This window comes from Lygodium microphyllum, chromosome 23, assembly GCF_053477565.2.
Source record: "Lygodium microphyllum isolate KBCC chromosome 23, Lygodium_microphyllum_v1.1.10, whole genome shotgun sequence".
NCBI classification, from domain to species: domain Eukaryota; kingdom Viridiplantae; phylum Streptophyta; class Polypodiopsida; order Schizaeales; family Lygodiaceae; genus Lygodium; species Lygodium microphyllum.
The window spans coordinates 100571221-100584820 of record NC_141157.1 but is presented as its reverse complement, the minus strand read 5'-3'; the positions used below and the strand labels follow the sequence as shown (position 1 = coordinate 100584820).

The 13600-nt window shown below is 41.6% G+C and overlaps 1 protein-coding gene across 6 annotated transcripts; it reads right to left on the bottom strand.

Moving 5' to 3' along the window:
* Nucleotides 1–1849: 1849 nt before the first annotated feature.
* LOC148016527 (adagio protein 1-like) lies at nucleotides 1850–12159 on the bottom strand. Of its 6 annotated transcripts, none has more exons than XM_087664814.1 (4): nucleotides 11958–12096; nucleotides 11601–11698; nucleotides 11171–11501; nucleotides 1850–4343 (listed from the first exon to the last, which is right to left on the bottom strand). In XM_087664814.1, exons 3-4 carry the CDS (start codon nucleotides 11464–11466, stop codon nucleotides 2744–2746), a joined length of 1896 nt encoding a protein of 631 aa, XP_087520940.1. In that variant the 5' UTR covers nucleotides 11467–11501; nucleotides 11601–11698; nucleotides 11958–12096; the 3' UTR covers nucleotides 1850–2743. The 6 variants fall into 6 exon arrangements, with proteins under 6 accessions (XP_087520940.1, XP_087520942.1, XP_087520941.1 ...); XM_087664816.1 differs by having other exon boundaries at nucleotides 11171–11474; XM_087664815.1 differs by having other exon boundaries at nucleotides 11606–11698.
* Nucleotides 12160–13600: the final 1441 nt, after the last annotated feature.

The following is a 13600-nucleotide window of genomic DNA, read 5'->3' as shown; positions in this document are numbered from 1 at the left end:
GTGGCATGCTATATGGCTATACCTGACAAGAAGCATTGGGATGCCGTGAAGGATATCATGAGGTACCTGAAGGGCACTATAGATATGTGCATATGCTATGGCAGCCAGGATACAGAAGTCGTGGGGTACAGTGACTCTGATTATGCAGGACATGCAAATAGTAGGAAGTCCACTTTCGGCTATGTATTCACCTATGCTGGAGGTGCTGTTTCTTGGATGTCCAAGGTACAGAAATGCACGGCCCTTTCTACTACAGAGGCTGAATATGTTGCAACCACTGAGACTTGTAAGGAGACCATTTGGTTGGGTCATTTGGTTGCTAACCTTGGTATTGATGCTACCCCTACACTGCATTCGGATTCTATGAGTACTATTCAGTTAGCCAAGAATTCGATCTTCCATGCGAAGACGAAACACATTGAGGTTAAGGTATCACTTCATACGTAGGGTCGTTGAGAACAAGTCTATTGTTCTTGTCAAGATCTCAACTGACCAGAATCCTGCAAATCTGCTCACAAAAAGCCTCTACAGAGCGCTTTGCCTTCCTCAGGAGGTTGATGGGCATGGGATGAGATGACGTCTTTCCTCATCCTGTTGTACGTGTGTACATGTTGTACTGTCTTTTTTCCTTTTCTTTTCACTCCTCACTAAGACAGATTCGCCTTTAAGTGGGAGATTTGCTCATTAGGGACTTTGCTCATTAATAATCAAAAGTTTCAAGAACTTGGCCCCACTCTACATATACACCTCTTGAAAACTATGGCATGATCTCACTAGTGTCCTTAGTATCAACATAATATGTTAAAATAGTTCGTATTGATTAATAAAGAAATACCTTCAGTTACAAAAGCTTGGTGCCTTACAAAAGATGAGATTTTGGCCACGTCATAAATGCCAAGTATCCTAAGTTTACCAATCAGCTCCCATATAACACTAACTTCATATAACACTAACTTTAGAAACTATCTCCGTCCAAGAAGGTAGATTAGAGATGCCATGAAAGACCGCTTGCTTTTTAGCAAGCCAAAGGAGGCCCAAAGTAACCAGCCTAAGTGATTGAGCAGCAAGATACATATGCTCCTCAGTGGGGTCAAAGATTCCCAACACCCATGCCTACAAGTTGTTAGAGATGAACTTGGGAAAAGGGACTTGAAATCAGTGCCCATATCCACCCAAACACAGGCACTCATCCCAAAAAACATGTTGGAGGGACCCCTCCATGCCACATATACATAGGCCATCAGAGATGCCTCACTTTTTCATCTTGGTGGAGTGGGTTTACCTGGGTTATTCATACTTATTAAGAAAGCTAGCTTCGAACAGTGTACCCTGTAATACAGTACAACATCAAGATTGCATTTACATGCCAACATCTGAGCCAAACCTTAGACACCTTGTTTGCCAACAAATCCACAAACAATGACCTACCACTGATAGGTCAAAGTCTAATAGGCCCTGTAGAATACAATTCGTACATCAATTATATTGCAGCCCTCTTAAGTTCAAAAATAAGCCAGAAGTGACTGGTCATAACTAAAACCAATTTACCATTGCACAAGAAAGTCTAATTGGGCCTGGCCGTGTACAGTTCAAACTATTTAACGAAAACAAAAAAATTATACAGTTCTGACATGCACGTTTAGAACTTCTTGAGAACTCGTGCAGTAAGAGGATATTGCATGTAGCTTCAAAAGCACCTTGTATGGGCAGGCAAAACAGATGGGTACAAGACCTCCCAAAAGAGAAACTCCTTTGCATAATTGCTCATGTATGGGCAGGCAAAACGGATGGGTACAAGACCTCCCAAAAGAGAAACTCGTTTGCATAATTGTCCCAAAAGAGAAACTCGTTTGCATAATTGCTCATGTATACGATTTCTATGTTGAGAATAATTCGGTCATCAAAACTTACATTGACAAGGGTTTCAAATAATCTAATAGGGCTTGGCTATGTACAGTGTACAGTTCAATATATCTGTCACCACCAAGGTAATAAATTTATACAGTTCCGGCATGCACGTTTTGGAACTACTTGAGAACTGATGTATTAAGAGGATACTGCATGTAGCTTTAAAAGCACCTCGTATGGGCAGGCAAAACGTGATGGGTACAGGACTTCCCAACACAGACCAACAGAGAAAACTCCTTTGAATAAAGGTTGCTCATGCATACAGTTTGAACAGGCAAAACATGAGAGGTGCAGGACCTCCCAAAACAGACCAACAGAGAAACTCTTTTGCATAAAGGTTGCTCATGCATACAGTTTCTATGTCAGAATAATTTAGTCATCCACAACTCGCATTAACAGGGGATTTCAGACGGAATGGTCCAACATCACTTCTATATCATACGTCCAGGTAAAAAACCAACAAACTAGGATGTGTCTTACAAAACATAGCAGCAGAGGACATTACAAGTTGCTACCACGTCATCACAAGAAAGTCTATAAACATTGCAAATACACCCAATAGTGACATTGCAAACAGACCTGCAGCAACTTCATAATGCATCTGTTCCAATAGTCCCACGATGCACTGCAGCAAGACTCTGCACCAAGATGATTCGGTCCAATACTACCTCTCACAGCCACTAAAGATGGCACTTCTTGAGATAGAACAAGGAGCCATTGCAATTGCTGACACCAACCACTCCAGGTAAGACAACCTATTCGTGGCATACACTTTTACGCTCAGTGGCTCTGAAATTCACACTAATATCCCACAATTAAGCTCACAAAACTTTGCTTAATCAGGTTCCAGATTGCTTGTAAATGAGAGCTCATGAAGCTCATTGAGAACCCATTCCTCACCAGTATGGCCCCCAAGTACAACTGCTCTTGTTCCACCGACAACACAAGTGCTATGGCCCCAGGCAAACTTTGGCCTTTGACCCGGAACATCCAGTATTCTCCATAAAGGTTTTTCTTCAAAGGGGTCTAGCAGAAAAAGATCTGAAGCTGAACGCAGACCAGCAATTGAACCACCGAACACAAGGACTCTTCCACCTGGTAATGTAACAGCAACATGGTCCAGACGGGGAGGGGGGACGCTACCACCTGGTGTGGACCCTCCTGGCATTGAGCTGCCAGTGACAAACCTCCACTTAGGCTCTTCTTCATTCAAGTCAATAATATAGACATCACTTGACCTCAATTTTAATGGACCACTCTTTGCTAAGCCACCAAACATCAATAATTTCCTGTTTCCATACACAGAGATTGAATGGCCCAAACGCGAGGGAGGACTGTAAGTTACAGTTATCTCTCGCCACATGGGTTTTTCTGTCATTAGGTCTAGCAAAAATGTGTCACTGAGAAGAACACCTGAGTCTGCACACCCACCTGACACAACAAGTGTAGTGCCATCAAGTGTGCAAGAACTATGCCATGACCTTGGAAGCGGTGGTGCTGAGCTAGTGACTTCACGCCACGTAGGGATTGGCTCATCTAGATCAAGCACAAACACATCATTTAGCAGCCCCTCTTTTCCACAGCCTCCAAATACAACCAATGAAGAGCCATTCAAGCACGAAAGAGTATGTCCCCAACGACCAGGTGGAGGAGAACTGACTTGTACATTACGCCACTCAGGATGAGCTGCACTCAAGTCCAGCACAAAAGTATCATTCATGGGTTGCATGTTCACACCCTCACCACCAAAAAGCACAACTTTGCTTCCCACTGCACAAGCACTAAAGTTACACCGCGATGGTTCCACAGAGCCCCCAACTGTTAGCTTCCTCCATGCAGCAGATTCAAGTGTCGTAAGCTCCCTTGCAAGCTTGACCCAACCTTGTTTCCTAGCAGCTGGCATACTCTCCAATAATGATGTTGTTTGCATACCCCATGCATTCCGACACACAAGCTTCCACAGATCTTCACTTTTAGATAATCTGTAAAGGCGCCAACAAACCATGCCAAGTGAAGCAACATCTCTGGGTGCCAGCCGTGCTAAAATATTTAAGACCAGAACTTCATCACTAAGACGAAGAAGCCCACAATAACCAGAACTAACATGTGAAACTTTATGTGCACTGAAATCTTCAGAGGACCGGAAGCCTCGGCAGAAAGAAGCTTTCCATGGTGGACCTGGTAGGGGACCGAGCTCAAGCTTTGCCTCTGTGAAAGACTGAATCCCAATAAGGTGTGTCATAATGCCATCATCTCCAAAAATAGGAGTAAGACAGAGTTTATTCATTAAAGGAGTTCCATCCTTCCTGAAATTCAATAGTTCACCCCTGAATTCTTGTCCTTCACTTATGCATCGTCTTATTTCAGTAACAACTGTTGAATCTACCAAAGGGTGTCTCCGCTGTGCAAAAGAACCTCTGTACTGCAAAAAACGGCTGCCAAAAACAAAATAGACAGAAATAAGATTCTTTTCCTCCCTCTCCCCACAAACTAGACTCCTCCCTCCCTCCCTCCCTCCCTCCCTCCCTGCATCTATCTACTTCTCTCTCTCTCTCTCTCTCTCTCTCTCTCTCTCTCTCTGTGGCACACAAACCCAAAACCAACTCTTAGAAAAAAGCTTCTTCAAAATATGAAGCACATACCTATTAAATGTCTCTCTTTGTCAAAGCAACTAGGGAAGATGCCTAGAACAAGTTTAACAACATGCTGGTAACAAATAAACTAGCAGTAAGCCTTAGCTTAGTAAGCTCAGTTGCATAAAGGTACCTAAAGGGCAGAATCCAGATCTAGACACAAGTTAGTGTATTTGAGGTTTTGACATCTGCTTTGCCAGTAGTTGGGTTTTGTTTCACAGGCTAAGTAATGTATGCATAAACTTAAAGCACAGACCTAACATGGAAGTTGCACATGTACCTTGGGTTCGGACATCTCAAAAGGCATGGTGTTTTTTTGAATAGCCACAAAAATAACATTCTTACATAGCCTCTTGTCGATAAGAAAATCTTCTTCGTTGATTATGCAAAAAGTGAGACCAAGGTCACCCAAAACAAACTAAAGAAGCTGAAGATGAGAAATTCATACATGCTCATATTCTTTCTCACTTACCTCTTGAAGCAATTGAGGGGTTCCTGTTTTTCTCAATTAATGGCAGGTCAGTCACCGTAAGGCCTTTATGAGGATTGGGCTTCACTCTGATCGCTTGTGATTCACATTACCATGAAGAAGGATCAAGGAAGTCAAGATCATCATCAAGTTGCTGGTGAGCGGCATCCTTGAGTCTTCAATCAACATCATGGTCTAGAATGATCATGATCCAGTCTAGTGAGATCGTGAATGCAGGATGGAATGGGTGAGAGCAATTGGTTAGAGCAGCATAAGCTTAAGAGCTCATGGCTGAGCGATAAAATGGGATTAGAAGGCTGCCACTTGCCAAAACTTGCCCATACAAGTCGCAAAAACGTTTTTAGGGGCTAGGGCTAGTGGAAGTCTATTCCAACCATTGAGAGAGAGAAAGAGGCTGTTAGAGAGCAAGCAAAGTGTGCTGGGCATAAGACCCTTTATGGTGTAAAGAGGGCACCTAAGGCATGGTATGAAAAGATACGTGCATACTTGATTGCTCTTGGGTTCAGTAATTCACACACTTAAAGTACACTTTATGTCTACAAAGATAGGGATAATCTCTTAATTCTCATTCTTTATATGGATGACATGTTGACTCGACCTCATGAGACACTGATTTCAGCCTCAAAAGCTGAATCACAACATGCTTTTGACGAGACAGATCTTGGCCACTTACACTACTATCTTGGCATGTAGTTTACTGCACTTGAGGGGACAATTATTTTGCAATAGTCTAAGTATATTGGGGAACTTCTTGAGCGAATTCTGCTTCGCAATGATAGGAAGAGCCGACATCGAAGGATCAAAAAGCAACGTCGCTATGAAGGGGAACATTTGGATCTGAAAGAACTTGAAGGATTTTGGATATTTGAAAAACTCAAGGAAGAAGCATAGTGTCCATTGACACTCATTTAGTGCTCTTAACACTTGTGTCTTTTGACACATCTCAACCAACTCTTATGTTGCTTAAATCTAATAATTTTGAAGCTTATTTTCTATTTTTTCCACAAGTCTAACATGGTTCACATGCAAGATGGCAATCCTATCTCTACTCTAATTGAGACATTCCACAAGTTTACAATTGAGGATGCAAGAGATCCATTTGATGCTTCTCTTTATCAGCAAGTCATTGGCTATTTATTGTATTTGTGTTTACATGGCTAGATATTCACTTTGAAATCTCTCAGTCGGCATGCTTTATGTATAACCTTGGTACTACACATTCGAAAGTAATCAAACGTGTTTTTCGTTATCTCAAAGACACTCAAACATTGGGTCTTTTTAATCCTAAAGGCATTTTTCTTTACTTGCATGCATTTGCAAACAATGATTGGACTGGTCGTTTTGACATGAGGGTGTCTACTAGTAGTAATTGTTTCATGCTTGGTGATTCATATATTTCTTGGTTGAGCAAGAAGCAGTCTATAATGGCTACATATACCTATAAAACTGAATACAAGGCAGCATTTATAACTACATTAGAATGTGTATGGCTTAGGCACCTTTTGGTCCATCTTAGTATGAAACAATAGTCGCCCACTCCTATCTATACTGACAATCAAAGTGCCATGGTAGTTGCAAGGAATCCAGTTTTTCATGCTTGCACTAAGCACATTGAGGTGCATGATCATTATGCCAGAAAGGGACTCCATGTAAGGGAGATTGACTTGGTTTATGTCCCTATACAAGACAACTTGGAAGATGTGTTTGAAAAGCTCTCTCTAGAGAGAAGTTTGAAGCCTTTCACAAGGCCCTAGGCTTGATATCATTTGGAGATTGATTTGCATGTCCCTTGTATAAGTTCACATCATTCACTCGAGGGGGGTTAGTTACACTTACCATATTCCTCCTAAGTTCTGGTATGAACGCTCTCTTATCCATGGGCACTTTTTATCATCTAGCTGGAGAATAGTTTTTCCCTCGTGTGAATACCGGTCTTGGTGTGGTACGTAGTACCTTAGGATTTGTACTTTCAAATCATTCTCACATAGTGGATATGACATTCCAGTACTCTCTTCTCTCGTTGTTTACTTGTTTATTGAGTGTGTGCACATGCACATGCTACTGACCCCTAACCTAACAATATGTAGACTCGAGAGGATAAGCAAGGGTTTTAGAGAGAATACATGGGGAACTTATGGATAATAGCCCAATACTAAGAGTTCAATAGTTGAAGCAAGAAATACCAATTCAAATTAAAGATGAGAGAGGGACATAATGGAAGTGAGTGTGTAATGAATAGAGAAACGACAACCAAAACATATAAACCATCTCTTTAGTATGTAGATCAGGCTGAAAATGCAAGGAGGACACTTAAGCTGATTTTCAATGAACAAATGCAATTGATTTAGGGTGAAACCCGCCTTCCTCCTCGACAAGGGTGGTAAATAACCTAGCACTGATTACAACAAGCATAAAATTCACATAAACTAGAAATGCAAATCTTACCACTTAATCTTGGACAATGGACACCCTATTGGCCCCAAAATTGGTGCCCCTTGCAATATTTCTTTAACTTGTATTGTTAATGGTTGAAGAACATTGAGATCCAGCCTAATCTTCATCAATCCTCAATATATCTTGCTGTCCATAAAAACCAGCAAGCCTTCAAACCAATTCGCCCCTTGGTTTGCTTGGGGATTGGCCTTTAACTTGCTCCTTGGATGATAAATTATGCCCCAAACTTAATATTGGCTTGCTGGCCTTTTGAAATTCTCTAAAATCCCCATATTTCAGTTGCTGAATTTCAAGTAATAGGCTCTAAGAGAGTGAATGAATTTGGCTGAGATCTCTGGAGGGAAGTTATGAATTGGCTGAGAGAATAGAGAGAAAGCTAGAGAGAGAAATTTCAAAGTTTCATCACCAAAATTAGTAACAATTTAATGTTGTCCTATTGTGAGGCTGATTAACTACAGCCTACCATCAACCATGGTAACCGTGAAACGCATTTCACTAGCACTAAAACACGAAACAGTTGAAACGTTTGAAATGTTTCACTGAAACATGAAACGCCCAAAGTAAAACAACTAACTAAAACAAGATTTTTTTAATGAAAAACAATTGTTTTTTGTGCTTTTTTGAGAGCCTTTAAACATTTTACATATATGATTAACATCATTTATTGTCATGAAAGGGCTTGCATGGAATAAATGTGTAAGTTACAACTCATTATTTATAAAGAAAACTATATCACATATATTTTCGACCATTTCACTTGGTGTTTCGCTTGGGACTTGCCCAAAGGTGAAATGTTTCGGGGTGAAATGCAACGTTTCATGGGTAAAACGTTTCGGGGGTGAAACATTTCGTGGTTACCTTGCCATCAACAAGAGCCTCACATGCAATTGCTTGCCCTTGGGGACCCCAAAATTGTTGTCACCTACTTGTGGACACCCTATAGTGGTTGTCACCTACCTCCAATGGCATCTTGATTAGATAGGGCTAGCTCTTCGATAGCTTCCAATGGCTGGAAAATTGCAATATTATCTCTCTCTCCTCCTCTCCCAATCTTTGAGATGGCCCCAAAACAATCAATTACCAAAAATTTCATTAAATGGGGAGTGATTCTAGAGAGTTTCAGTGTCCCACATGCAAAACCCTAATTCCATGTCTATAAATAGACAAGCTACCATCCTTCTATGCACATTTCTTGCATCTGTATGCAAATTTCAGCCATCAACCACCTCCAACAAGCTGTCCAACCCTTGGTGACTCCAACCCCACCCCTTTCACTAGCTTGTGACCTGTTTGTAGCAGCCACCTTGCTGTCTAGAGCCCCATCATCAGCCTATTGTCATGCGTGCATTTTACACCTTGCAGTCTAGTAATAGCTTGTTGGTCACTCTCCTATATGCTATGTGTTGGACAGCTTCTTGACCACTTCAGCACCTAGATGGATGTTCCCAATTGTTGTCCTATCCGTATAGCCTTGGCAAACAGCCGTATTTTCAGCCTGCTCAATCAACCCAACTACCGTACTGTTTGTGACTACTGCCTTTATCTATGACACACTGTTACACACTATGTTTTGCTGCATGCCCCTCTCCTACAACTCAGACTGGTGGTTTCAGCACTCATGATCCATCTCCGATGGACGCCACACTAGAACCCTCACTGCTCTGTCCTTAAGCATTCTGTCACTCTTACATTCATTTACTGCATTGATTCATTCACTTCAAAGTTCTCTTCTTTCCCTATCTATGTTTGTATTTTACATTTGAGTTTTACGTTTTGTATTTTGCATTTTTGTGTTTAACGTTTGAGTTTTGTACATCGTTGTCTGAGTCTTTGTGTCTCAATCGTGGTCGTACTTTTTGTGTTTCCTCAATGCAAACCCTAGCATATCTTTACATGGTATCAGAGCTAGTGCTCTTGCAAAGAGTATCCTACGGATGTTGTGGAGGCTTTATTTTGTATGAGATACACAAACAACACGTAACTAATTGATAATGTCTCAAACACATTCTTCTTGGAATCCTACAATGTCTTATTAGGCTACTCCATCATTGGAGACTTGAGGACGCATTATGAACTCGCCAAGAAAAATGACACCCCACCTTCATCTTCACCTTCACCTTCTTTTTCTTCTTTTGTTCCAAATTTTAGTCACATAATAGCGGAGTTTGAAGAGACTTGTGGATCGGATATAGTCAAGTCTACACCCCTCCGACCAGCTTTGCTACTACATCTAGATGGGTTGGTCAGTTTGTCACGAGGATGTGAGATTTTGATTGCTCTACTTAACATTTGGATGAATTAATAATCAAATGTTTTGATTTTGTGTTGCACATGTGAAAAGCAACTGAGATTATTTCATATTTACGAACCAAGGGCCCAAGAAAATCAGTGGATGTCAAAGGCAAAAGTTGTCTTAAGTAATGTTGCACAGATAATAGGTAGTAATGCCACTCTAGGGACTAGAGAAGACTCAAGAACACTTTGAGAGAAGAATTGACCAGACCAATTTAATTATTGATTGGTCAAACTAATTTTTTGGGCACTAAAAAAATATTAAATTAATTTTCAGAATTTCAAAGCTGAAAATTAATTTCATAATGCAAGTAATGCTGAAAAATAGAATTAAAACACTGCTACTTGTCAAAACTTGCCCATGCAAGTGGGAAAGACGTTTTTTAGGCTTGGGGGTAGAGAGAGAGAGAGGGTTATATTCCAACCTTGTGCAAACTGAGAGATACCAAGTGTGATGATCCAACCCTCGCAATCCCATGTGGGGCACACCCATAACCCGTCCAGGCTCCCGAAGAGCACTAGACCCACCACACTGCATTGCAATGTCACCAACTTAACACAATACGAAATAAACACACGACATCGCACGCACAAGAACTCCAAGAAGGCATGTGAGTTTGCAGAGTGGCCCATCTTGAGAGCAGGAGCTCATTTTCATAGCAAGAGAGTATGTACAAGGTAAGCCGGAGGCACAACGAGGGACCGTGTCATGAGTCAAGGTGGAGCTATCAATGCACGTCGCACATGACTCAACACCATGGGATGAGGGAGCTAGACAAAGAGAAGGTTAAGTATGCACTTTAAAGATCGTAGGATAAGCAAAAGAGGGCAGCTGATCATCATAGATGTGCTTTGTAATTTGCAGAGGGCGACATCACAAGATGGCACTTACAAATAATTTGTCAATGTGATCCAATGACTAACAAGCCCACTTCCCTTTACCAAGGTGAAGTAATATCCTTCATACTTCATTGGAGCAAGATAAGTACTAGAAAGGTGTAATTGCTATATTCTTTGGACCATTAAATTTTCTCCCATTTTGGGAATTTATGCAATGTCATTAACAAACAATACATCAATGTAATTCAATAACTGATAATTCATTTGCTTTGTCCCTACCCCAAAATGTGAGGCAAAGTGCAAATGTTGTTTAGCTGCTGGTTTTCTATTTGGGGTAGCAAATGAAGCATTTTTCCATCTTAAACAAGTTCTTGAATTGCTGGACTTCCGATTAAGCCACTAACAGCCAAAAAGACAAAGGTCGGAAACCCGCATAAAGTAAAGTTCAAACAGCAAAGAGGAATCTGTGATACAACACATGTTCACTACATTAAGGATCAGTTCAAGACTGAAAAACTTCAATAAACTAAAAGAGAAACAGTTAGCAGCTCACCAGTTTCTCCCAAGAATTTCCTCAGCTTTGTACCCTGTGATGAACTCAAAAACAGTGTTCACATATATAATAGGTTGATCAGGCTCTAGTGCATCAGTCACAATGAGGCCGCAAGGACTAGAGTGTAAAAGCATCTCTAACCGCCTACTTGGCTGCCCAGTTTGACTGCTGACAAGGGTGGGCGAGGTTATATAGCTTTCACCCTGCTCAAAGTCCTCTGATTCTTCCATGCCACCATGTCCCAACTCTGAGCTATCACTATCACTGTCCCAATAAAGATCACCTCTGTGTGCCATTTGGTTTGCTGTAACAGTGTGCAGACAAAAGCAGCCTGTGAAAATTTCACTGGGTAAGGCCCTTGCCTTGAAACTTTTTCTATTTGTTTAGTTGAATTGTACGCAGATGTCTGGAATGGGAATCCTTCACTTACGTAACCTGTTAATTCGGATAAAATTCTGCCACGACAGCTTGCCGAAATAGCAGACAGTGAACCAGTGCCTCCGAAATTTGTCGCTTCAATGAAGAATTCTGCACATTCGTATCAGACTAAATTAAACGTCTCTCAGTATAACCATCTCCCGGACGAGACTCTCCTCGTTAGCCTTCCCTCTGCCACACTCTAGGTACACCTAGGTCCTCAACGTGTACAAGTTTCTCTCTCTGCGCTACGACTGACAACCACCGCCACTAGCTTTTACTGACGGATAAACGAACGACACATTCGCAAAACGGAGACGTTTTCCTTGCGTAAAAATGAAACATTAAAGCAAACAGAAGAATGACAGACCTGAGAGAGGTCACCCGTTCTCGCAAAATCGTGGATGAAGGTCCATGGAAGCGTCTGCGCAAAACCCTAGAGACACACGAACACAGACAGTCGAGAGAGAGAAAGAGAGATAAAGACGAGAAAGAGTGAGACGATGGGTAGATTGAAAGCAGATTTCTCGTCCCCTCAGCCATAAAGTGCAAGGCTCTGAAAAATATCTCAGGAAAACTCACTCGTAAATTAGGCGAAAATGCATGCCACGTCTTTCGACCTTTTTGCCTTTCTGTTTTCAAGACGCATTTCACTGTTTCACTCTTCCACGTCATACTTGCAAAGTATCATCCCTATCTAGAGCTGGGCCACACGCGAATACATCAGAGTAAATCAGGTCAATGGAGTCATTGGACAGCACGGTGAGGCAAAGCTTGGCGGCGGAGGGACAGCCAACAAAGGGCAGCAACCATCATTCTTCCTTTGTCCCTCCCTCCCTCCCCCCCCCCCCCCCTCTCTCTCTCTCATTAGTGCAGCAAGCAACAGCGTGATAGGTAGTGAGACATGCGGCAAATAGATTTTTATTTTATAATTAAAAATGTAGTTTAAACTTTGAGAGAGAGAGAGAAAGAGAGAGATTGATTTTTATTTTACAGAGAAAATTTAGTTTAAATGAGAGAGAAATATATTTATTTATTTTACATCTATACTATATTATTATTTTCACTGTAGGTTTGGGAGGCCCTGAACATCTAAAGGGCTTCCCGAACCTACAACCTTATTGCCAAACCTTTAAATTTTGAATTTTAAAACTTACTTTTTTCTCTCTGACAAGTTAATAACTATATATATATATATATATATATATATATATATATATATATATATATATATATATATATATGTTTTCTTGCAGGCAGGAGACACAGATGGGGATGGGGATTAGCTCTCTCTTTCTCTCTCTCGTGGGCAAGAGACGCACATGGGGATGATGATTAGCTCTCTCTCTCTCTCTCTCTCTCTCTCTCTCTCTCTCTCTCTCTCTCTCTCTCTCGTGGGCAAGAGACGCATATGGGGATGATGATTCTCAAAGAGGGGATAGTGGGCATGCAGTCATCATAATCAAGCACGCAGCAAGCAATGATGTGCGCGGGTCATTGGGTGCTGGCAGTAAGGAGTGAACGGCAGTGGATGGGGGAAGAGCGGGTAGTGGGCATATAGAGTAGGGGGCACGTGCATCTACATCAACAAGTGTCTCTCTCTCTCTCTCTCTCTCTCTCTCTCTCTCTCCCTCTCTCTATATATATCTCTCTATATACGATAGTGAGCGGGGGAAGAGCACTTGGTCTACATGTAGAGCGGGGGAGGAATAGTGCACGCACATCTCTCTCTCTCTCTCTCTCTCTCTCTCTCTCTCTCTCTCTCTCTCTCTCCGTGCATGTCTAGGTCGTCTAGCCACACTAGTGCATCCACGTGATTAGAGAATAGCAGTGCACACACAAGGGTTGCAAGCAGCAAAACAAGCAATGAAGAGTAGCACGCAAATGTGCTAGCAGTTGGTGTGCAAGAGGTCTCCTTTGGCAGCCCAAAATGATCAACATGTGTTCAGTAATGGCAGGTAGAATGGAGAGAGAGAGAGAGAGAGAGAGAAGAGCACATTGAGACAAAAGGAA